The sequence below is a fragment of the Carlito syrichta genome, unplaced genomic scaffold (assembly GCF_000164805.1).
Source record: "Carlito syrichta isolate Samal-C Ts95f unplaced genomic scaffold, Tarsius_syrichta-2.0.1 Scaffold313210, whole genome shotgun sequence".
Classification (NCBI taxonomy): domain Eukaryota; kingdom Metazoa; phylum Chordata; class Mammalia; order Primates; family Tarsiidae; genus Carlito; species Carlito syrichta.
Window position 1 is genome coordinate 129,397 of NW_007257306.1, and position 21,943 is coordinate 151,339.

The window sequence follows — 21,943 nt, forward strand, 5'->3', positions numbered from 1 at the left end:
AGCCCTACGGTGTGGGGGTTGTAGAGAGTAGGTTTTATTTATTTATTTTCTTTCTTTTTTTTTTAATTGGAGTCTCATTCTGTCACCCAGGCTGGAGTGCAGTGTCATGCTCACGGGCACCACAGCCTCGACCTGCTGGGCTCTGGCAATCCTTCCGCCTCAGCTTTCCAAATAGCCGGAACTACAGGTGCATGCTACCACACCCGCCTAATTATTTATTTATTGTAGAGTCGCGGTCTCCCTGAGTTGCCTGGGCTGGTCTCAAACCCATGGACTCAGGCAATACTCTCACCTCGGCCTCCCAAAGAGCTGGGATTATAGGCATGAGCCACCGTGCCCGGCCGGGAGTAGGTTTTAAAGACCTGTTTTACCTAGAGTCTCTTCCTCTTTCTAAAACAGCTCAGCACCAAAATGAATAAGTGGCACACCACAGGTGTGAGTACAAATAGTCTACTAAAAATTTGAAAAACCTGATGAATTTACTTTACTAATATATTTTACTTAGCCCAATATAGCCAAAGTATGACCATTTCAACATGTAATCAATGTGCCAGCTATTAAGGATGTATTTTGACAAATTACAATTCTTCAAAATTCATCGTGTCTTAATTCAGACTAGCCACGTTTAAGGTGTTCAGTTAGCCACACATGGCCAGTGGTTACATATTGGACAGCAGCTCTAAGGGAGGTAGGAAGAGAGGGAAAAGGCTAACCCCAGTCATATGGGAGTGGATGATCCCTTTCATCTCCAGCCCCACTGTCCGAGGCCCCCACATCAGTCCTTCTCTGTCGTACTTATGATGCCCTGAGTTATTAACCTGGCATCTGGTCACAGAGAGGGTGATCGAGAAATCGCCATGTTTTCCAAAGCATGAGGCTGATCTGAGTCTGCAGGAAGATGGTAACCTGAGTCCCTCCAGAAGTTGGAGCCAAGACATGGGTGATAACTCCCAATGCTGGGCCTCTTCCGTCACCCTGTGGAGATGTGGGGTAGTGTCTCTGCAAGTCCACCCCTCCAATTTTTTTGAGTTGGAGTCTCACTCTGTTGCCCAGGTTGGAGTGCAGTGGCATGCTCATGGCCACTGCAGCCTTAAGCTGCTGGGCTCTGGTGAGCCTTCCATCTCAGCCTTCCAAGTAGCTGAAACTACAGGTACATGCTGCCATGCCTGGCTAATTTTTGATTTATTGTAGGGATGAGGTCTCACCAAGTTGCCCAGGCTGGTCTCGGACCTGCAGGCTCAGGCAGTCCTCTCACCTCAGCCTCCCAAAGTGCTGGGATTATAGGCATGAGCCACCACACCTGGTGTCCCTCCAATATTTTTTTTTTTTTTGAGTTGGAGTCTCACTCTGTCGCCCAGACTGGAGTGCAGTGGCCGCTCCCGGCCACCGCAGCCTCGACCTGCTGGGCTCCGGCTATCCTTCCTCCTCAGCCTTCCGAGTAGCCAGAATTGCAGGCATGCACTACCACGCCCAGCTGATTTTTTGTAGAGCTGAGGTCTCGCTGCCCAGGCGGGTCTCGAACTCGCGGGCTCAGGCAATCCACTCACCTCAGCCTCCCAAAGGCGCGGGATTACAGGCTGAGCCACTGAGCCCGGCTGTCCCTCCAATATTTTTAGGTGGCAGTGTTGAATAAAGAACACCAGACTAGGAGTCAAAACTCCTGGGTTTTTGTCTCAGCTCTGCCACTTGCTGGCTTTGTGCCTTTGGCTGAGTGACTTCGCTTTTTTTTCTTTGAGTCAGAGTCTCACTTTATCGCCCAGGCTGGAGTGCGGTGGCATGCTCATGGCCACCCCAGCGTCGACCTGCTGGGCTCCGGCGATCCTTCCACCTCAGCCTTCCAAGTAGCCGGAACTACAGGCATGTGCTACCTTGCCCGGCTAATTTTTTGATATATTGCAGAGACGAGGTCTCACCAAGTTACCTAGGCTGGTCTTGAACTCCTGGGCTCAGGCAGTCCTCTTGCCTCAGGCTCCCAAAGTGCTGGGATGACAGGCTTGAGTCACTGCGCCTGGCCAACTTTGCTTTTTTGAGCCTCGGTGTTCTCATTTGCAGATAGGCATGAGAAAGCTGTGTTGTTTGCACTCCCCCCTGGCAGGTTTTCTTACGAGCAGAACAAGCTCTTGGCCTTAAAATTCTCAGTGCTGTGGTCGCGGGTGGCAGTGCTGGCCATCAGTCCTGCCCTTCCCTCTCTGTCCCCAGCTGAGTCAGAGCGACATGCACTGGGTGGAGCCGTCCCTGCTGCAGTACCCTGACTCGAGGGGGCATCTGTTGTAAGTAGTTGTCCTAGAACGAGTTTGCTCTCCAAGGGCTAGATGGCAATCTTGGTAGACGTTTCTGGTTGTCATAACCGGGAGGGTGGTGCTAGTGGCATTTCATGGGTGAGGCCAGGAACGCTGCTAAAGCCACTATGGGGCCTACGACAGCCCCCACAACAAAGAATCATCCAACTCCATTTGGTGGTGGCAAGTCGAGGCCTAGGCCTCGAGACCTGGTGACCGAGGGGCCTCCTGGGGCATCTGCGGGGAGCTGATGCCTTGTGCCAGTCCCTGCCCAGCTGGTTTCTGTGAACCAGCTCTGAGGCATGAGGAGGGCTTTCGGGAGTTTGTCCCTGCTCTCTTGGTGGCTTTAGAGAAGCCCGGGTCGGTGTCTGGGGAGCTGGCTTTTTGCTAATGGTAAGATGGGAAGCTGTGAATCCTATCAACAACAGTGTGCGCTTACTGAGTACTTACTTGGGGCCAGACACCATTCTAGAGGCTTGTGGCTGAGTGGGACTTGGCGCCAAGACTGATTCCAAAGCACGTGCTCATCTAGTATAGGAAGTAGGAGGTGGCCCTGGGGTCAGACCACTGGACTTGACTGTGGACTCCACCTCCTATCAGCAAGTAACGTCATTCCTTCAAATCTCAGATTCCTTGTCTGCATAATCGGAATAATAGTAGCCACATGATAGGATTGTTAAGAAGATGAAATGAGTTAGACTTTCTAAGCAACATTTGTATAAGTTAAATGCTCAAGAAGTATTAGTAATAATAACTATGGTCATAAGTATTGTTATAATAATGATGTCTGCTGTGATGATTAGCAAGATCTACCTAAGAGAGTATTACTTCTGATATTCCTGACATCTCCTGATTAGCTGTCCTGGGGTGTCGTAGAGCTACTGCAATGCTCATGGATAACAGTGGGGGGGAGGTGGGTACTACGGGGTGGAAACAGATACACCCACACTCGCCTCCTGGGAAACTGGGGGAGAGGCATGGCAGCTGCCTGACGGGCCACCAGGGGCTTTGGGGTACACTGTAGGTTGAGGACCCACAAGCACCTGTTGTCTGTGTCATTTCCAGTCTCCGGGAGGAAATGGCCAAGTTCCTGTCTTTCTACTGCAAGAGCCCAGCTCCCCTCAAGCCAGAGAATGTGAGTGGCCCCTCCTCCCAAACTTCTGGCTGGTCACGGGTAAAGTGGGGTTGGGATTCCCTTTCACTCCGTTTTGATTTGTTTCAAAGTAGAAGGAGGAACGCCTCCCCCCTCTTTCCCCTAACCCCAGGTGTCTAGAGTTTGGGTATGTCTTTTGCTCCAAGTTGTTCTCTGGCCCGTCTGGTCTGCCTCCATGCCTCCAGGGGAGACCCTCTGGGTGAGCAGCCCCCCGTCCCCCGCCCAGATGGTCTGGAGCAGGGGCCACACGAGGAGCTTGGCTGCTCGTTGGGAGGGGCCTTCGAGGACTCCCTTGGTTGTGACAGAGGCCCAGGGGGCCCCGAGGAGGGGCCTGGCTCTCCCTCTGCTGTCCTGGAACAGAGGCTGCGGGTCCCTGCTCCCTCTCCGAACGGACTCATCTCCATCCCGCTACATGTCGCCCTCAGGTGGTGGCTCTGAATGGCTGTGCCTCGCTCTTCTCTGCCCTGGCCACCGTGCTCTGTGAGGTGGGGGGTGAGTGCTCTCTGGCCCACCGCCCTGCGCCCTGCGTGGTGCTTGCAGCCTCCCCGGCTGCCTGGCCTCAGGGGCTCCACAGTTTGCTTCCGGCCATAATAGAACACACCAGACTGTAGGGGGCTCATCAGTGGCTTGACAAAACACCTGGGGGTTTGCAGTTCCATGGGAGGCTTGAGCGATGCCAGGGTCCCCGGCTTTCTCTCTGTGGTGACCTTGGCTTCTCCTTGCTTGCAAGGTGGTTGTCTCAGCCTCACGTGATGGTGTGTCTTAAAGCAGGAGAAGGGGATGATGTTGGGCCATCTTTTTTTTTTTTTTTTTTTAAATCAGGAGCGAGAAATAGGGATATTGTATTTAACAAGAGTCCCAGCAGAGGCCCTCTTGGGTCTTACTGACAACTGACTCATAAACGCATTCCCAAAGCATCCCTGGCAGAGGGGCTAAGAGAATCAGGGTTGCCTTAAGCCAGGTGTGGTTCATTCCTGCGGCTGAGGGAAGGGTCGCATTCCCTGGACGTGTTGCTGGTCGTGTCTGAAGATTGGTGCCCTCTTGGCAAGGAAGAGCATTGGAATGGTGGCTGAGAGGGCAGCTGGCAGAGCCTGCTTCCAAGAGCCATGGTCTTATTAGAACTGGGCGTTGTTGGGGTGGTGGGTTGCAAGGCGCAGAAGCTCATTCATCATAGTTTCAGTAGAGTATAGGTAACATTTATTGAGCACTTACTACGTTCCAGGCACTGACCTAAGGTTCAACAGATGGTCTGGCACTTAACCCTCACGGCACTTCTGTGAGGTGTCGTCTATGTTGTCTCCATTTTACAGATGAGGAGACTAAGACACAGGAAGTTAAGGAACTTGTCAAAGTCACAGAAAGAGAAGTAGTAACCAGGATTTGAACCAGAGAAGGAAGAGTCATTGTAAAGGTACAACAGGCAATTTCCTGCCATTCTAGAACAGGCAAGAGCAGGGACCCTCTAAGCTTCCCTTTCCTTGTCTATAAAGTTGGGATGATAATCCTACCTACTACACAATCAGTGGTTGTGAGGAGCAAACGAAATAAAACTTAAATAAATGGTCAGCACAGTTCCCAGCACATTGTAAGTGCTCAGTGAATGTTAGTTGTTAATTATTAGGAAGGGGACTGATGCCAGTACGTGCGGGCTTTTGAAGGACTTGGGGAAGGGTGTTGAAGGTTGGAGAGGCAGCGGGGCCAGTGGCCAGAGGCCCTGGGGTGTTCTGGCCAGAGGGTGACAGGCCCATCCACTCCTGCCCCCAGAGGCTTTCCTGATCCCTCCCCCTTACTACGGAGCTATCACGCAGCATGTCTGTCTCTATGGCAACGTCCGACTGGCCTGTGTCTACCTGGACAGTGAGGTAAGAGTCCTGGTGCCTGTGGGCAACCTGGGCCCTCCTGGAGGCTGGATCTGAGGAGGGACATGCGAGGAAGTACATACGAGGGCCCATGGCCAGGTGTCCCAGCGGCTGCCAAGCTCCAAGCTCCGAGATTCCCTAGGCTGATGCAAAAGCCAAGAGCCAGCCCCAGAAATACCAGGGTGGGAACAGATCAGCTCACACCTCAGCATGGAAGCCCTTGGACCCTGATCAGAGGGCCCCAGGGCCTCTACCATAAACCCGAGAGTGATAAGGGTGTCTCTGTTGTAATGGGCGGTGGGGACCCCGCCTGTTCTTCCAGAGACTGTTCTGAGTAAGGCTGGAGGTGACAGGGGAGGAGAGACCTGAGAGTTCAGGGTTGGGGGCAGGGAGAGGGCCACTGAATTTGGCTCGTGGCTTTGGTGGGTCTTTTTCCAGGTCACTGGGCCGGACACACGCCCCTTCCAGCTCACAGTGGAGAAGCTGGAGACGGCCCTGCAAGAAGCAGAGACTGAGGTGTGGGGACCAAATTGAACCTGAGGCTGGGAGTGGGTGGGTCTGAGCGGGGAGGGCATGGACCCTTCCTCCTGTGGCCGATTTCCTGGGAGCAGGGCTGGCAGCCCGTGATGGGGACGGTTGGGTAGGGTGGTACACGGAACCATCTGGGAGTCAGGCAGGACCCTGCCTGCGGAGGGCCTTACCTTTGGAAAAAGACATAGACCTCAGTGTACAGAGAATCAGCCAGGGAGCTCCAATGAAATCCCCTCTCCGCACTCCATCTGATTCTGAGTCAGTGGGGCAAGCGTGGGATACAGGTGCCTATGGCTTAGCAAGTCTCCCTGGCCACTGGAGGGGGTGGTCTTGCCCACTTTGTGGGAATTTGAGGTCTCCCGAGGAAAGCCAGACACCAGTACTCAGTGGTACCTTTCCAATCCACTTTCAGAAGCCTATTTAATTTTGCCTTGGCTATGAAAGCTGTGCTTGCTCACTGTAGGAATTTATTTTATTTTATTTTTCATTGGAGTCTCATTCTGATGCCCAGGCTAGAGTACAGTGGCACATTCATGGCTGACTGCAGCCTCAACTTTCTGGGCTTAGGTGATCCTTCTGCCTCAGCCTCCCGAATAGCTGGGGCCTATAGGCACACTCCGCCACACCTAGCCAATTTTTGTGGAGACAAGGTCTTGCTCTGTTGCTTAGGCTAGTCTCGACCTCTTTGGATCAAGCAGTCCCTCTTACCCCAGCCTCCCAAAGTGCTGGGTTTACACTCATGAGTCACTGTGCCTGGCCACACTGTAGGAATTTTGAAAGGGCAAAAGGCCTACCCATAATTCTTTTTTTGAGTTGGAGTCTCATTCTGTCACCCAGGCTGGAGGGCAGTGGCACGCTCCCGGCCACCACAGCCTTGACTTGCTTGGCTCAGGCGATCCTTCCACCTCAGCCTTCCAAGTAGCTGGAAATACAGGCATGCGCCACCGTATTTATTGTAGAGATGTGGTCTCACCAAGTTGCCAGGCTGGTCTCGAACCCATAGGCTCAGGCAGTCCTCTCACCTTGGCCTCCCAAAGTGCTGGGATTATAGGCATGAGCCACTGTGCCCAGCCCTATTTGTTTTTTTGTTTGTGTCTTTGTTTATTTTTTGTATTTAGCTTTTGGGAGGTCCTCACAATGCTGTCATCTACACTCTTGTGTTCTGTCCATAATTCTAACAAGCAAGGTAACATCCTGGCGTAATTCTCTCTGGACCATGTTCTCTGCATTTCTTTTCTTTCCATCCTTGGCACAGGGTCATGGATGTACTTCCGTGTCCTCCTGCTTGTTTGCTTCATTTGGGTCATGACCACGTCCCCCTCACCTTTCCCGGGAGCCGTCTGGCGATCAGCCCTCTTTGACCATGTGACTCTGTCCTTGGGGAAGGGCTGAGGTTCTCTGCCCTGCAGATGGTTTCAGGGTGTGAAGGTCAAAGTCCTCATCCTCCTCAACCCCCAGAACCCTCTGGGTGATATCTGCTCCCCGGGAGAGCTGCAGGAGTACCTGGTGTTTGCCAAGAGGTGAGAACACCCCCTTGCATCCCCATAGAGCGTCTGGGCAGATGGGGGTTCTGTTTCGGGCTTGGGTGCAGGACCTATACTCTCTTCACCCTACTTCTACTTGCTTCTACTTGCTTTGACCCCTCCCAGCAGAGGGGAGGGGCCCAGGGATTTATGGTGCAATTTTTCCTTCTCTCTCTCTCTGTTTATAATAGCAGCTATCATTGTATACTCTAGAAGCCAGGCACCACGCCAAGCACTTTATGTATCTCATGCAATCCTCACAGCAACCTTATCGGGTCCTGATGCTGTTATCACGCCCGGTTCACTGAGTCTTTGAGTGGTCAGGTGAGGGGTGGAGCCAGACTTGAATCTGGGTCTCTGGATGGAGCCCTCGTACTTGACTATGCCCCTCTGTGGAGGTGTGTCAGCGCTCCCCCTGTCCCCCGCAATGCTTGCAACTCCACCATCCTCTGCTTTGTGTGTGCGACTTCCTACTTGCCTGAAAAAACAGACAAGAGAAGGGTGTTCCTGGGGAAAATAAGTTTGGTGACCCTGATCTGGACCGTGGTCCCTCCGGATCTCTGAGGCATCGTCACCACACTCTGGGGGACACATTTGCCCTCCACACCGTGCTCTCTCCTCCCCGCCTCCTGCCTCATTCCAGGCACAAGCTGCACGTGATTGTAGATGAGGTCTACATGCTGTTCGTGTTTGAGGAGTCGGTGGGGTACCGCAGTGTCCTGAGCCTAGATGGGTGAGGCTCCCCTGACCCAGCCAATTCCGCCAGCCCCCATTATCTCACAGTGCCCTGGGCCCCTTCTGGCTCAGTCACGACAGGGCATGGCCTGCCCAGGGCAGCGCACTTCCACCCAGCAAATACCGCTGGTCTTCTGGTCCCCCGAGAAGGAGGCGGGAGGATTGGACTAGATGAGTGGTTTTCACCTTACTTTGCGGAGTTCCTGAGAACTCCAGGGAGGGGCCTTGGGACTCCTGGAGGGAGGGCTGAGTGGGTAGGAAACTGGCCGCCTTTGCTGTTTTCTTCATCCCCAGAGCAGCTCTGGTTGCATTCATCCATTCGTTCCCTCGTTCAGCAAATACTTCTGGAGTCTGCACATACTTCTGGTGCCAAACATTTCTGGCTATTTAAATATAGATTTTTTTTTTGCGTCAGAGTCTCACTCCGTTACCCAGGCTGGAGGGCAGTGGCACGCTCCCGGCCACTGCAGCCTTGACCTGCTGGGCTCCGGCGATCCTTCCACCTCAGCCTTCCAAGCAGCTGGAACCACAGGCATGCACCACCATGCCCAGCTAATTTTTTGATTGATTATAGAGATGAGGTCTCACCAAGTTGCCCAGGATGGTATCAAACACACAGGCTCAGGCAATCCACTTGCCTCGGCCTCCCAAGTGCTGGGATTATAGGCGTGGGCCACTGCTAAATATTGATCTTAAAAAATAATAATAAATAGGGCAACCCCTTTGGGTCCCCTCCCACTGTGGGAGCTTTTCTGTCCTCTCAATAAATCCTGATTTCTCAAAAAAAATAAATAAATAAAAATAAATATTGGGCCTTTTAGTTAGATTTAACGTAAGCAAGGAATTTGTAGCCAAAACGCCTTTGGAAACATTTGGACTGGATTATCTGAAAGCCTGCAGATCTGACCTTCAAGGACTCAAACAGCTTCTGCTGGATGTTGGGAACTGTTAGCCCTGCTAAGCCTCTCGGTTAGTTCTGTCTTCTAGTTCTCACGAGGCTCTGTGGAGTGGATAGAGCATCGAGTGTTACTCGCATGTGCCTTCTGGATTAAAGGAGTGAGGCACAGAGAAAAAGCAACTGTCCATGATTCTCGGTTAGTCATGAAATAACGTGTGTAGGGCAGGTATTCTGTACCAGGCACTGTGCCGGGCACTGGGGGTGCAACAGTGAGCAAGCAAGCAAGCAAGACATAGGCCCTTCCTGTATGAGACTTTGATTTCTAGCCAGAAAAATAATTTTAGCAGCCAAACCCACAGCTTGTCCTCCGATGATGGCCTTGATAAATGCTCAGACAGCCGTCTGGGAACTTTGGGAGAATCTCCTTAGGTCCCTGATTGGCTGGGTGTCGGTGGAGGAAGGGGCAGTGGTTAGGGAGGGTCTCTTTGAGGAAGTGACACTTGAGCTAGGCTCTAGGTCAAGATTTGGCAAACTTGCCCGCAGAGGCCAGGTGGTAAATATTTGAGGCTTTACGGGCCATTTGGCCTCTTGCTCATCTGCCATGGAGCTGTGTAAGTGAATGAGTGTGGCTGTGTGCCAGTAAAACTTCATTTACAAAAACAGGCAACCGACTAGATTCTGCCCGTGGGCTGTCATAGGAATCAGTGGCTGAGAGATGAAGCCAGGGCATGCCCCAGATGTAGAGCCAGATTCCCCCCCACCCCCTCGTTTGTTCACCCAAACATGTTTGGGCTCCCACGGCCCTGTGTTGCCTCTGTTTGCATGCTGTGTTCTCTGCAGGCTGCCTGACCCCCAGAGGACCCACGTGATGTGGGCAGCCAGCAAGGTGAGCTCCTGGCTGGCCTCGGGGGTGTCAGGGAGGTGGGCTGGCAGAGAGGTGGGTGGAACCGGCCTCCTCTGTGGGGCTGGCCTCCACCTAGGGTTCTTCTTCCCTCAGGACTTTGGGATGTCTAGGCTCTGCTTTGGCACGCTGTACACAGAAAATCAGGACGTGGCCACTGCCATGGCTTCCCTCTGCCGCTATCATGGCCTCAGTGGCTTGCTCCAGTACCAGATGGCACAGCTGCTCCAGGACCGTGGTGACTGCCTGGGCCTGGTGACCTGAACATGGTGGGGGCGGGGGAGGCAGGAGTCAGTCTGGGACTGGCCAAAGATACTTCTTCCAGTGAGAAGAGTTGAGGGTGGTGTTTGAGATCGCCAGCCCTGGGCCTAGACCGGCTCGGTACTGTACTCAGTCACTTCCTGGATGTGTGGCTCATGACTCCACCTCTCTGAGTCTCAGTTTGCTCATCTATAAAACAGGGATCATGGTGGTATCTGTCCTGTGAGGTTGGTATGGGTTGTAATTCAATTAGAAAAGTAACCTGGTGTGTAACAGGGACTTGGGTTGATGTGAACTTGCTAGTATTAGCGGGGAATGCTTTAAAAGGAGAGCAGAGCTACTAAGAAAACACTGTTTTAACGGAAGTATTTCTCTCTGCGAATCATTCTGTTTCCAGGTTTACATAGTGGGTTTAGATCACAAAGGTGACCTGTCATGGCCGCCATTTGTTGAGCCTGCAACTGCTCTTGCTGGGTCACCCAATTTGTCCCTTTCCAGGATCCTAGGAAACAAGAATTCCCATATTTTCCCTATTATTATGCAGTTGAGGGAGATAAAGACCGGGAAGATAAATAAGTGCTGGGATTGCAAGCGTGAGCCACCACACCTGGCTTATAATTTTTTTTTTTTTTTGAGTTGGAGTCTCCCTCTGTCAACCTGCTGGGCTCAGGCAATCCTTCCACCTTGGCCTTCCAGGTAGCTGGAACCACAGGTGCATACCATCACACCCAGCTAATTTTTTGATTTATTGTAGAGACGAGGTCTCACCAGGTTTCCCAGGCTGGTCTTGAACCCCTGGGCTCAGGTAATCCTCTCACCTCGGCCTCCCAAAGTGCTGGGATTACAAGTGGGAGCCACTGCGCCTGACCTATAATTTTTTTTTTTTTTTGAGTTGGAGTCTCACTCTGTTGCCTAGGCTGGAATGCGGTGGCATGCTCATGGCTACAGCAGCCTTGACCTGCTGGGCTCAGGTGATCCTTCTTCCTCAGCCTTTTAAGTAGCTGGAACTATGGGTGTGTGCCACCATGCCTGTCTAATTTTTTAAAAATTTATTGAGGAGATGAGGTCTTGTCAAGTTGCCCAGGCTGGTCTCGAATCCCTATGCTTGGGCAGTCCTCTCATCTCCACCTCCCAAAGTGCTGGGATTACAGGCATGGCCACCGCACCTGGCCCGGGGCCTGCAATTTTTTGAAATACTGACAACATCAAGTGTTGATAAAGACGAAGAACAGATGGAACTCTCATACATGGCTGGTACAAGAGTAAGTGGTTCAGCCACTTTGAAAACAACCCGGCATTTTCTTATAAAGTTAAACACACACGTACCAAATGGCCCACAATCCCACTCCTAGATGTTGACCCTGGGGGTCACACAAAAGCCTCTGCATGGATGCTTATATCCTCTTTCATCCATAACCACCCATAACTGGGAATAGCTTAGATGTCCTTCCACACGAGTGGTACATAGACCGTGGCACGTCACATGATGGAATATTACCATGCAATAAAATTCATGGTCACACGGATTACTCTCAGAGGCGTTCTGCTGAGTGAGAGAAACCCGTCTCAAAAGATTACATGCATGCATTCCACTTCTGTGATTCTGGAAAAAGCAAAACTAGTGATGGAGAAGAAGCTGATGGGATTATAAACACACGAGGGTGTTCTTTGGGGTGATGGAACTATTCGGAATTCTGACCGTGGTGGTGGTCACACAAACCCACCCATGTGTTGAAATGCATGGAACTGTACAGAAACAACAGAAAAAAGTCAGTAACAAAATGAGGATCAGAGAGGTGAAGTTGCCCAAGGCCCCATCCCTGTCCGTGGCCACGCCGGGGTCTGAACCCTGGTCTGTGTGGCTCTAAAGCGTGACTTGAGAAGTGGATGAGCTGGGTTCGGTCCTGTGTCCTGGGGAGCTTGTGCTCTGGACTCCTGAATGGGGTGTGGGATCCGGCGCTGTCAAAGCTGAATATCTGGATTCAAGGTGCCTCATGGCGACCTCTAAAATCCCATCCCCTCCTGGCCTCCCCTCTCAGCCCCCTCCCTTTGCCCATCAGCCAACAGAGGAGGGGCTCACACAGTCCTGGCAACATGTGGCCAGTTTTGTCAGCATCGAGGCTCATGGGACAGAGTAGAGGGGTGATGGGAGATTCATCTCTTGGCCTCTCTTTCACCCACGCAGACTGGATCAACGAGGTGTACCCGCCAGAAAACCACGCCCGGCTCACGCCTATGTCTTGGAAGATCTCAAGGTCCTGGGGATCCCCTTCCTGAGTCGAGGGGCCAGCTTCTTCACCTGGGTTGACTTGAGAAAGGTAACGCAGGGGAGCTGCGGACCAGGAGGAAGTGTCAGGCCTGTCTCCAGCAGGCGAGGGGGTCTCACCTGTCCCCTGAGCCCCTTCTGTCCCCCCCCCAGTACCTGCCCGAGGACACCTTTGAGGGGGAAATGTTTCTGTGGCACCGCTTCTTGGACCACAAGGTGCTGCTGTCCTCTGGCAAGGCCTTTGGGTGTAAAGAGCCCGGCTGGTTCTGCCTGGTCTTCTCGGACAAGGCCCACCGGCTCCGCCTGGGTGAGCACCTGCCCTCCCGCCTGCCTCCCATGGCCCCTTCGTCTGACCCACACAGCCTCAGCCTGTCCACTCCACCCACCCACTGTCGGGGCTGACTGGCCCTCGCCGCCCCTTCCCAGGGATGCAGAGGGTCTGGCAGGTGCTTGACGGCAGAGCCTCAGTGGCAGAAGACGCCCCACCCTCTCAGACCCAGGAGCCAAGCGACCAGCACAGGTGAGCTGGTTGTCACTCTGTGGCCAGAGCACCCAGCGGCCACTGCCAGCCTGGGCCCTCCCGGGGCTGCAGGAGAAATGTGGATGGACCATTTGCCAGGAAGATGCCAACCTTGGTTTTGTGCCTGTCTCTTGCCTGTCTCCGTGGTTCACTCCCTCTCCTACTAAATAGAATTGGTTGAAACTGGATGCCTCTGTTGTGAGTAATTTACAGAATGGGGGAGTCGTGACTGTACCTAACCACAGTCCTCGGCCCCCCTCAGGACAGGAAGAGAAAACAAACAATGTGTACCTTCTTTCTGGTTGTGCCTCCTCTTCCTTTGTTGCCAGGGAAACCAGTCACAGGCAAAGCGCCTGTGAGGAAGAGTACGCCGAAAAACAAACAGACAAAAATGATACCTTCAAAACGACAAAGGACATGAAATAATGGTTTGTTCAGATTGTTTTCCTCACACCTAGGACAGGTGGGCTCACAGCGTACCAGGAACCTGGGAGGGGTTTCTGCTGGGGACCGCGTGAACAGGACTCTGTGGTGGGAGTGGGAAGAGGCTTCTCTATGGGAATTGAAGTGACCCCTTAATCTCCAGGTACCTCTTTCTCCAGCCCAGGGAGGAGCTGCCTTCTCTGATGACCCAGAGCAGAGTGGCCTAGCGGTGGTCTTGGGCAGAAGACTAGGGCAGGACCGAGGCTGTTGCAGGGCCCAGCTGACCCGGGCTGGCTTCTCTACCCTAAGGATGCGGACGAGGGCTGCCTGCCCCATCTCCAGGGGTGCTTTATCCAGAGCCTGAGTGAGCCTGTAAAGCTGTTTGGGTCAGGATTTTGGGGGCGCTGCTTTTTATCATTCACTCATTCATTTACCAATGAGGAAATAGAAACTTTTTGGATCTTAATTTTTTATTTTTTAGAGATGAGGTCTCGCTGTGTTGCCCAGGCATCTCAGACTTCCAGGCTCAAGTGATTGTCCCACCTCAGCCTCCCAAAGTGCTGGGATTACAGGTGTGAGCCACCGCTGCTGGCCTGAAATTGAGTCTTTAAAAGACTGAATGAGCTGGGCTCAGTGGCTCAGCCTTGGGAGGCCGAGGTGAGTGGATTGACTGAGCCCACAGGTTCAAGACCTGCCTGGGCAACTTGGTGAGACCTCATCTCTCCAATAAATCAAAAAATGAGCCGGGCATAGTAGCACACACCTGTAGTTCCAGCTACTTGGAAGGCTGAGGCGGAAGGATCGCCAGAGCCCAGCAGGTCGAGGCTGCGGTGGCTGGGACCAGCCACTGCACTCCAGTCTGGGTGACGGAGTGAGGCTCCAACTCAAAAAAAAAAAAGATTGAATGGTTCTCCTAAGGTCACATAGCCCAAAGGTATCAGACTCAGGATCTGAAGTCAGGTTGGTTTGGTTCAAAATCCTGTTCTCTTTCCACGCTGCCAGACTAGTTCCCAGCAGAATCCCTTGATGCTTGCCTGTCTTGGGAAGCAGCCTGTGAGAAGCACCTTTGTGTGCCTGTTGGCATCACCTTCCATTATTTTTTAATCCCATTGGCTAAGTAGCACTCCTTTATGCCCCCATGTCCAAGAAACGTTGGTTGTCAGGATTTGTTTTACTGAAGTAACGTCGGCTTTCTATGGTGGGTCAGAATGAGAAACGGCCGCATTTGAGAGCCATCGTGACTGCCACTGTTTTTCAGGGTCTCCCATGTGAGGAATCAATTCTTCTTTTGGGACAGGGTCTTGCTCGGTCACCAAGGCTGGAGTGGCACGAGCATAGCTCACTGTGACCTTGAACTTCTGGACTCAGGCGTCTGAGCCTTCCAAGTAGCTGGAACTACAGGCATGTGCCACCGCACCCGGCTAAGTTTTTTATTTATTGTAGAGACCACCAAGTTGCCCAGGCTGGTCTTGAACCCCTGGACTCAGGCAGTCCTCTTGCCGCTGCGTCCCAAGGTGCTGGGATTACAGGTGTGGTACAGGTGCCAGGTAGCTCAAATTTTAAAAGGAGGGAGGAGTTTATTGAATTACCATAACTGGGAAGGGGAAGGACAGAGGTTTCAAGCACAGCTGCAGCCAGGAGTTCAGAGCTCTGTGGTCTTTCTCACTTCCTCGTCACAGCTTTATTTTTCAGATGTACTCCTTTCAGATAGCGCCATGCTGCACATTTCTTGTAGTAGATGCCTCTAGAGTTTAGGAGAGACGCCTTTCTGTCCTCAGCAGCCATTTATGTCGTCTCACAGGAGGAGATACTTAAGTGTTGGCATTACTGACGCTAGTCATCTGACCCTCCAGGGGAATGGTGATACTTGGAAACCAGGTCTGGTCATTTGTCCACCTGGCCATCCCTTGCATGTTGGCTTTTCCTCTTCTGTTTTATTTCCTCGTGGTCTCTATATGGCTGCAGAAGCTCCGGGTATCTCCTCCTTACCCACCACTTCTAGAGATAGAAAAGAGAATATGGTTTTCTGATGCTTCCTTTTTGTTTAATTTCATTCATTCATTCATTCAACAATTACTTGTTAAGTCTCTGAGATGTGTCAGGACCTATTCTATGGGCTAGTACTCTAGCAGTAGGTGCAGTGAACAAAGGCTCTGCCCCAAAGGGCATTCTGTTGGGAGCGACAGGTAGTCATTTAGAGTCGGGGTCTCACTCTGTTGCTTAGGCTGGCAGGATCATGGCTCCCTTAAGCCTCGACCCCCTGGGCTCAGCCAATCCTTCCTTCTCAGCCTTTCAGAGAGCTGGAACTACAGGCATGCACCACCATGCCCATCTGATGTTTTGAATTTTTGTAGAGACGAGGTCTCGCTGTGTTTCCCAGGCTGGTCTTGAACTCGGGCTCAAGCAATCCTCCCACCTCGGCCTCTCAAAGTGCTGGGATTACAGGCATGAGCCACCACGCCCGACCTCAGGCCTCTTTTATAAGGGTACTAATCCCAAGGGCTCTGCTCACAGGCTTCATCTCTTAGTACCATCACCTCAGGGGTTGGTTTTCAGCACATGTATTTTAGGGGAACACAAACATCCAGACCATAGCACTCTGGGTTCTTCCTGTGCCTTTTTCTTCTCTGTGAGTGATACGTATTGAGCAACAGTCATTGGGCTGGCCGTAACCTTGAGCTGCTAAGTCCTAGTAAGTCATAGTATGTGTGCTTTCCATTTGCTCAGTCTCACTTAATCCTGGCTGCACTGGCTGCATCCCAAGGCAGGTATTGCTGTCCTTTTTTTTTTTTTTTTATTGGACCCTCACTCAATCACCTAGGCTGAAGTACAGCGGCACGTTCATGGCCACTGTGGCCTTGACCTGCTGGGCTCAGACGATCCTTCTGCCTCAGCCTTCCAAGTAGCTGGAACTACAGGCATGTGCCACCACGCCCGGCTAATTTTGTAATATATTGTATAGATGGGGTCTCACCAAGTTGCCCAGGCTGGTCTCGAACCCATGGGCTCAGGCAATCCTCTTACCTCGGCCTCCCAAAGTGCTGGGATTATAGGTGTGAGCCACTGTGCCAGCCTGTCCTGGTTTTTTAAGTAGACTTCCCATGGCTTATGGCTATTATGAATAATGTGTTTATAAACATTCTTGAATACAACTTTCCGGAACACATATATACATGTTTCCTTTAGATCGGGGGTGTCCAGATTTAGTCTTCACATAAAGAGGATTCGTCTTGGGCCATTCATAAATTATATAATATAGTTAGTGTATAAACTTAATAAGACTTCTCAAGGTGCTTTTCAGAAATGCTTGTTTTAATATGATGTTAAAAGATTTTGTGGGGCCGCATTGCTAACTGTCCTGGGCCACAGGTGACCTGCGGGTTGGACAAACCTGCTTTAGATATATACCTGAGGGCAGAATTGCCAGATAATAGGGTAAGTTCAGCTTTAGTAAATACTGCCAAATGAATTCCAATGTGATTGTACCAGTTTACAACAGTGAATGAGAATTGTACTAGCTACATGTTCTTGCCAACTTGACTTTGGTGTTAGCAGTTAAAAAAAAGTGGGTACGTAAAAGAATATCACTGTGGTTTTTTTTTTCTTTTTCTTTTCTTTAAGTTGTAGTCTCACTCTGTCACCCAGACTGGAGTGCAGTGGCACGCTCCCAGCCACCGCAGCCTCGACCTGCTGGGCTCTGGCGATCCCGCCGCCTCAGCCTTCCAAGTAGCCAGAACTACGGGCATGTGCTACCACGCCCTGCTATCACGCCCGGCTAATTTTTGATTTATTGTAGAGACGAGATCTTGCCAGGTTCCCCGGGTGGGTCTCAAACCCGCGGGCTTAGTCAACCCACTCGCCTCGGCCTCCCAAAGTGCTGGGATGACAGGCTGAGCTGCCAAGCCCGGTCTCACAGTGGTTTTAAAGATCTTTTATTGTGACAGGCTATTTCTCCTTCTTAAGGAATAATATTCCATCATATGGGCATGCCACATTTCGTTTATCTGATCATCCATCCATGGACATTTATGTTGCTTCCTCTTCTTGGCTACTGTAAGTAGTGCAGGTGTAAAAACATGGTTGTGCAGATATCTTTTCAAGAACTGCTTTCAATATATGCCCAGGAGTGGAATTGTTGGATGGCATGGCAGTTCTAGTTTTTGAAAAACCATTATACTGTTTTCCACAGCAGCTGCATTGTTTTACAGTCTTATCAACGGTGCCCAAGGGTTCCAGTTTCTCTACATCTTTGCCAAGACTTGTTTATGTTTTTTTTGCTTGGTATCCTAAGGGGTGTGAGGTGACATCTCATTGTGGTTTTCATGTGCATTTCTCTGATGGATAGTGATGTTTAGCATCTTCTCATACACTTGTTGGCCGTTTGTATGTCTTTTTTTTTTTTTTTTAGTTGGAGTCTCACTCTGTCGCCCAGACTGGAGTGCAGTGGCCACTTCTGGCTACCACAGCCTCAACCTGCTGGGCTCCGGCAATCCTTCTGCTTCAGTCTTCCAAGTAGCTGGAACTACAGACGCCCAGCTAATTTTTGATTTATTGTAGAGACAAGATCTCACCAAGTTGCCCAGGCGAGTCTCAGGCAATCCAGTCACCCGAGCCTCCCAAAGCACGGGATTACAGGCTGAGCCACCGAACCCGGCTGTATCTTTTTTGGAGATATCTGTATTCTGCTGGTTTTCATTTGTGTTTTCTTGCCACTAATGCTATTGAACACATTTTTCATATGTGTATTGGCCTTTTGGGTATATTCTTTTCTGTGCAGTGTGTTCAAGAGTTTAGTACATTTGAAATATTCATGGTCATTTTCTTTTCTTTTCCTTTTTGAGTCAGAGTCTTGCTCTGTCACCCAAGCTGGTGGGCAGTGGCACAATTACAGATCATCTCAGTCTTGAACTCCTGGGTTCAAGCAATCCTTCGTCCTCAGCCTCTGAGTACCTGAGACTACAGTTGCAGGCCACCACGCCTGGCTACCTTTTTTTTTCTTTGAGTCGTAGTCTCACTCTGTTGCCCAGGCTGGAGTGCAGTGGCATGCTCATGGCCACCCCAGCATCAACCTGCTGGGCTCCGGCAATCCTTTCGCCTTAGCCTTCCAAGTAGCCGGTACTACAAGCGCACGCTATCATGCCCAGCTAATTTTTTATTTATTGTAGAGACAAGGTCTCACCAAGTTGCCCAGGCTAGTCTCAAACCCCTGAGTTCAGGCAATCCTCTCGCCTTTGCCTCAGCCTCCCAACGTGCTGGGATTACAGGCTTGAGCCACCGCACCCCGCATTAAATTTCTGTTGTTTAAGCCACTCAGTCTATATTATTGTTGCTAAAACAGTCTGAATGGACTAAGATATATATATTAAAGATTCTCAGTGAGACTCTCTTCTTTTTCCACCCCCTGGAAAAGACAGCAGTTTCTTTGGTTGAAGGTACAGATGTTGAACACATTTTTTCCAGTCTTCTCTTTGTGTGGGATTTTCTATATCAGCTCCCTACCTTGTATACCCAACGTAGTTGTAATTTCAGCACTTGGTTTTCTCACATCAGCTTCATTTTTGACTCTGGATATTTTCCTTACTTTTTTGGTGTGCTCAGTTACCCGTTTGAGAGGGTGCTCCTTAAAGTTGACTTGGGTAGGTGTTTTCTAGCCTCAACACTGCCTGCCAGTGCTGTTTTAAGCTAAACCAAAGTGAGACACCCAGATTAATTATTTCATGGAGTCTTTTTCTTTGGAAAATATGCTTTTTTCCATCCTTTTTTTTTTTTTAAAGATGTGAGGTACAATTCAGGCTTAGGTATAGAAATGGTCATATGCAGGTACCCTTGTTGACGGGTGTGCCCCCTTTTTCATTTTTATAAACCTCAGTCACAGTGGACTCTTGAGCAATGTGGAAGTTGAGCATCAACCACTCCACACAGTTGAAAGTCTACACACAACTTTTGACACCCCCATCATGTAGCTATGAAGAGCCCACTGTTGACAAGAAGCCTTACAGGTAACATAAACAATCAATTAACACATATTTTGTGCTCTATGTGTTAAATACTACATTCTTATGATAAAATATACTAGAGAAAGAATGTTATTAAGAAAATCATAAGGAAGAGAAAATATACCTGTTAAGTGAAAGTGGATGTCTGTCTGTCTTCATCCTCATCTTCACGTTGGATAAGCTGAGGAAAAGGGAGAGGAGGGGTTGGTCTTGCTGACTCAGGGGTGCCAGAGGTAGAAGAGGGAAAGGAAGTTGCGGGGGGCAGAAGAGGGAGGCAGGCTCGGTGTAACTTTCATAGAAAAAAATCCACGAATAAGTGGTCCCATGAGGTTCAAACCCTTGTTGTTCAAGGCTCAATTGTATTTAGAGGAAGTGGTAAGTCTGGGATTCAACCCTACGCTAGCTATTCCTCCTCATTGGAAACTCACTTTTCCCCGATGATGCTAGTTTCCTTGGAAGCCATTCCCTTTCTAACCCCAACTTTCACGGTTCCCTGGGTAAGGGAAATTTACACGTTAGCATTTGGCTGGGTAAGGGGGTGTCGGAGCAATCTTTGCTTCGTTCTGTGCCTTCCACGTGAGTAGTGCAGTGTCTTTCTATAGTTTCTTCTTTTTCAGCCACCAAGTACCAAGACGCTTTCCTACCTTCTCAGAAACGTTGGGTCCTGGCTCACAATTTCTTTCCAACTCCTTTCTAAAGTCATCCTTGGCTACTTTAGTATCATGCAGCTTCTAACATCACAGCTTCGAAATTTTCTCCCCTTCAATTACTTGCGTGGTGTCTTCCCTCTAGAAATGTAGCCACACTGTTTTTGCCATACTGGACTGAAGAACATTTGTTCTTTCTGATTCTTTCCATCTTTGGCACTTGACCCTGCTGATGATTTTTTCTTCTGCCTGAAATGCCTTTTTCACTTATTTGTCAAAACTCTCAGTATCCTTCAGGACAAAGATATCAAATCTTGGTTGAATTCATCCTCGATCTTTCCAACTAGATGTGACCTCTTCTTCTTTTGAATCTGGTAGCATTTTGTTTATGTTCTTCTATGCCACTTTTCAGTTTTGAGTGATATCACTTTACATACTTATTGTATTTCTAGTTAGCTCTCCCCGTGTTTGGGCACCCTTTATTCATTCAACAAATACTCACTGAGCATTTTCTGCGTACACATTTAAGGTTATAGAAAGTGAATAAGGCCGGTGTGGTGGCACATGCCTGTTATCCCAGCACTTTGGGAGGCCAAGGGGGGAGGATTGCTTGAACACAGCTTGAGACTAGCCCAAGCGACATAATGAGACCTCGTTTCTACAAAAATAAAATAAAAAACTTAGCTGGGCATGGTGGCACGTACCTGTCATTCCAGTTACTTGAGAGGTCCAGGTGGAAGGATTGCCTGAGCCCAGTAGCTGGAGGCTGTGATGAGCAGTGATCATGCCACTGCATTCCAACCTGGGTGGCAGAGTAAGACTCAGACTCAAAAAAACAAAAAACAAACACATAGGCAGCGTTCCTCATAGACCATGCCTCACGCAGTTCTTTAAAGCAGCAAGTCCTCATTTAATGAAAAAAAAATGATTAATTTAAAAACATATATGTTCTTAAATACAGGTCAACACAAAGAAGAAAACACAAAGAGGCCACTTTATCCCAGCCCAGATTACTGCTGTTGACCTGTAAAAGAAAGTTAAAAACAATATTTCCTGGAATAAGAAGAATTTGAATGTAATGCCACGGGCGACACACCGATCTCCACTCATTCGGTTCTTAAATGGGCGCACACCGCTTGATTTCCTATCCGTTCGTGGGGGATTCGGATTTGAGGAACAGAGCGATGACCTCTTGGATGTGGGGAAGCAAAGTGGGCTTCCCGTCCCCAGAATGCTCTCATCCCAATCGCCCTAGATTTGTGAGAGCAGGCATTGACTCACAAAAATATTCCCGAAATCACCTTTGCTGATGTAAGCCCCCGTGGGCCTCCAGTCTCAGAATCACCCTCATGAATATTTAAGCTGCAAGTGACAGCTTCCGCCAGAGGGCGCAGGAGTCCGCCGGGGTCCCGGAAGGACTCGATCCCGCAGCCAGGCTGCCGGCCAGAGCGGGGGGATTTCGGTGCCCTCCCGATGACGTCACTCTGCATTTCGATTTCATCGTTCGGGCGCCACTTACTGCCTTAAAACACGTGCTTACTGCGCGTGCGTCGGGTATTTCGTGTAAACAAGACCGAAAGAAACGAACATGTTTCCATTTCTGCCTCCGCAGTTACCCCACCCAAAACCCTGCGTGGCTTCTTGTGCTCCCAGAAAAAATTATACCAATTCCTGCACATAAGCCTCTACTGATTCATTCCACCTCTCGGTTTTTCGGTGTGTGCGCACGTGTGTGTGTGTGTGTGTTGCTAAAGGCGACCCTGCTTGCCCGCTGTCTGGGGCTCTGCTTTCCCAGAACATCTCTTGGAGCGATTTCTTTACCCACGCACATTGCATTCCCACATTATTCCATTTGGATCGTGCTTGGCCATTTATTTTGAGGTGTCCGGCATCGAGCAGACTTCCGATAAGCGTGCTGAGAATGCCCAAGGGCAGGCTCCAAGCCGAGACA

At 50.3% G+C, this 21,943-nt stretch overlaps 1 protein-coding gene across 1 annotated transcript in view; it reads left to right on the forward strand.

The window, feature by feature from the left end:
* Positions 1–13,114, forward strand: part of LOC103272771 (1-aminocyclopropane-1-carboxylate synthase-like protein 1) — a 19,416-nt gene extending 6,302 nt beyond the window's left edge. Inside the window, 13 exon segments of the mRNA XM_008070242.1 lie at positions 2,200–2,270; positions 3,345–3,414; positions 3,858–3,924; positions 5,197–5,294; positions 5,730–5,807; positions 7,242–7,342; positions 7,989–8,078; positions 9,819–9,864; positions 9,976–10,117; positions 12,326–12,364; positions 12,367–12,458; positions 12,560–12,713; positions 12,833–13,114. Of these exon segments, the coding sequence (XP_008068433.1) occupies positions 2,200–2,270; positions 3,345–3,414; positions 3,858–3,924; positions 5,197–5,294; positions 5,730–5,807; positions 7,242–7,342; positions 7,989–8,078; positions 9,819–9,864; positions 9,976–10,117; positions 12,326–12,364; positions 12,367–12,458; positions 12,560–12,713; positions 12,833–12,930 (1,146 nt within the window). The 3' untranslated portion in view covers positions 12,931–13,114.
* The last annotated feature ends 8,829 nt before the right edge of the window (positions 13,115–21,943 follow it).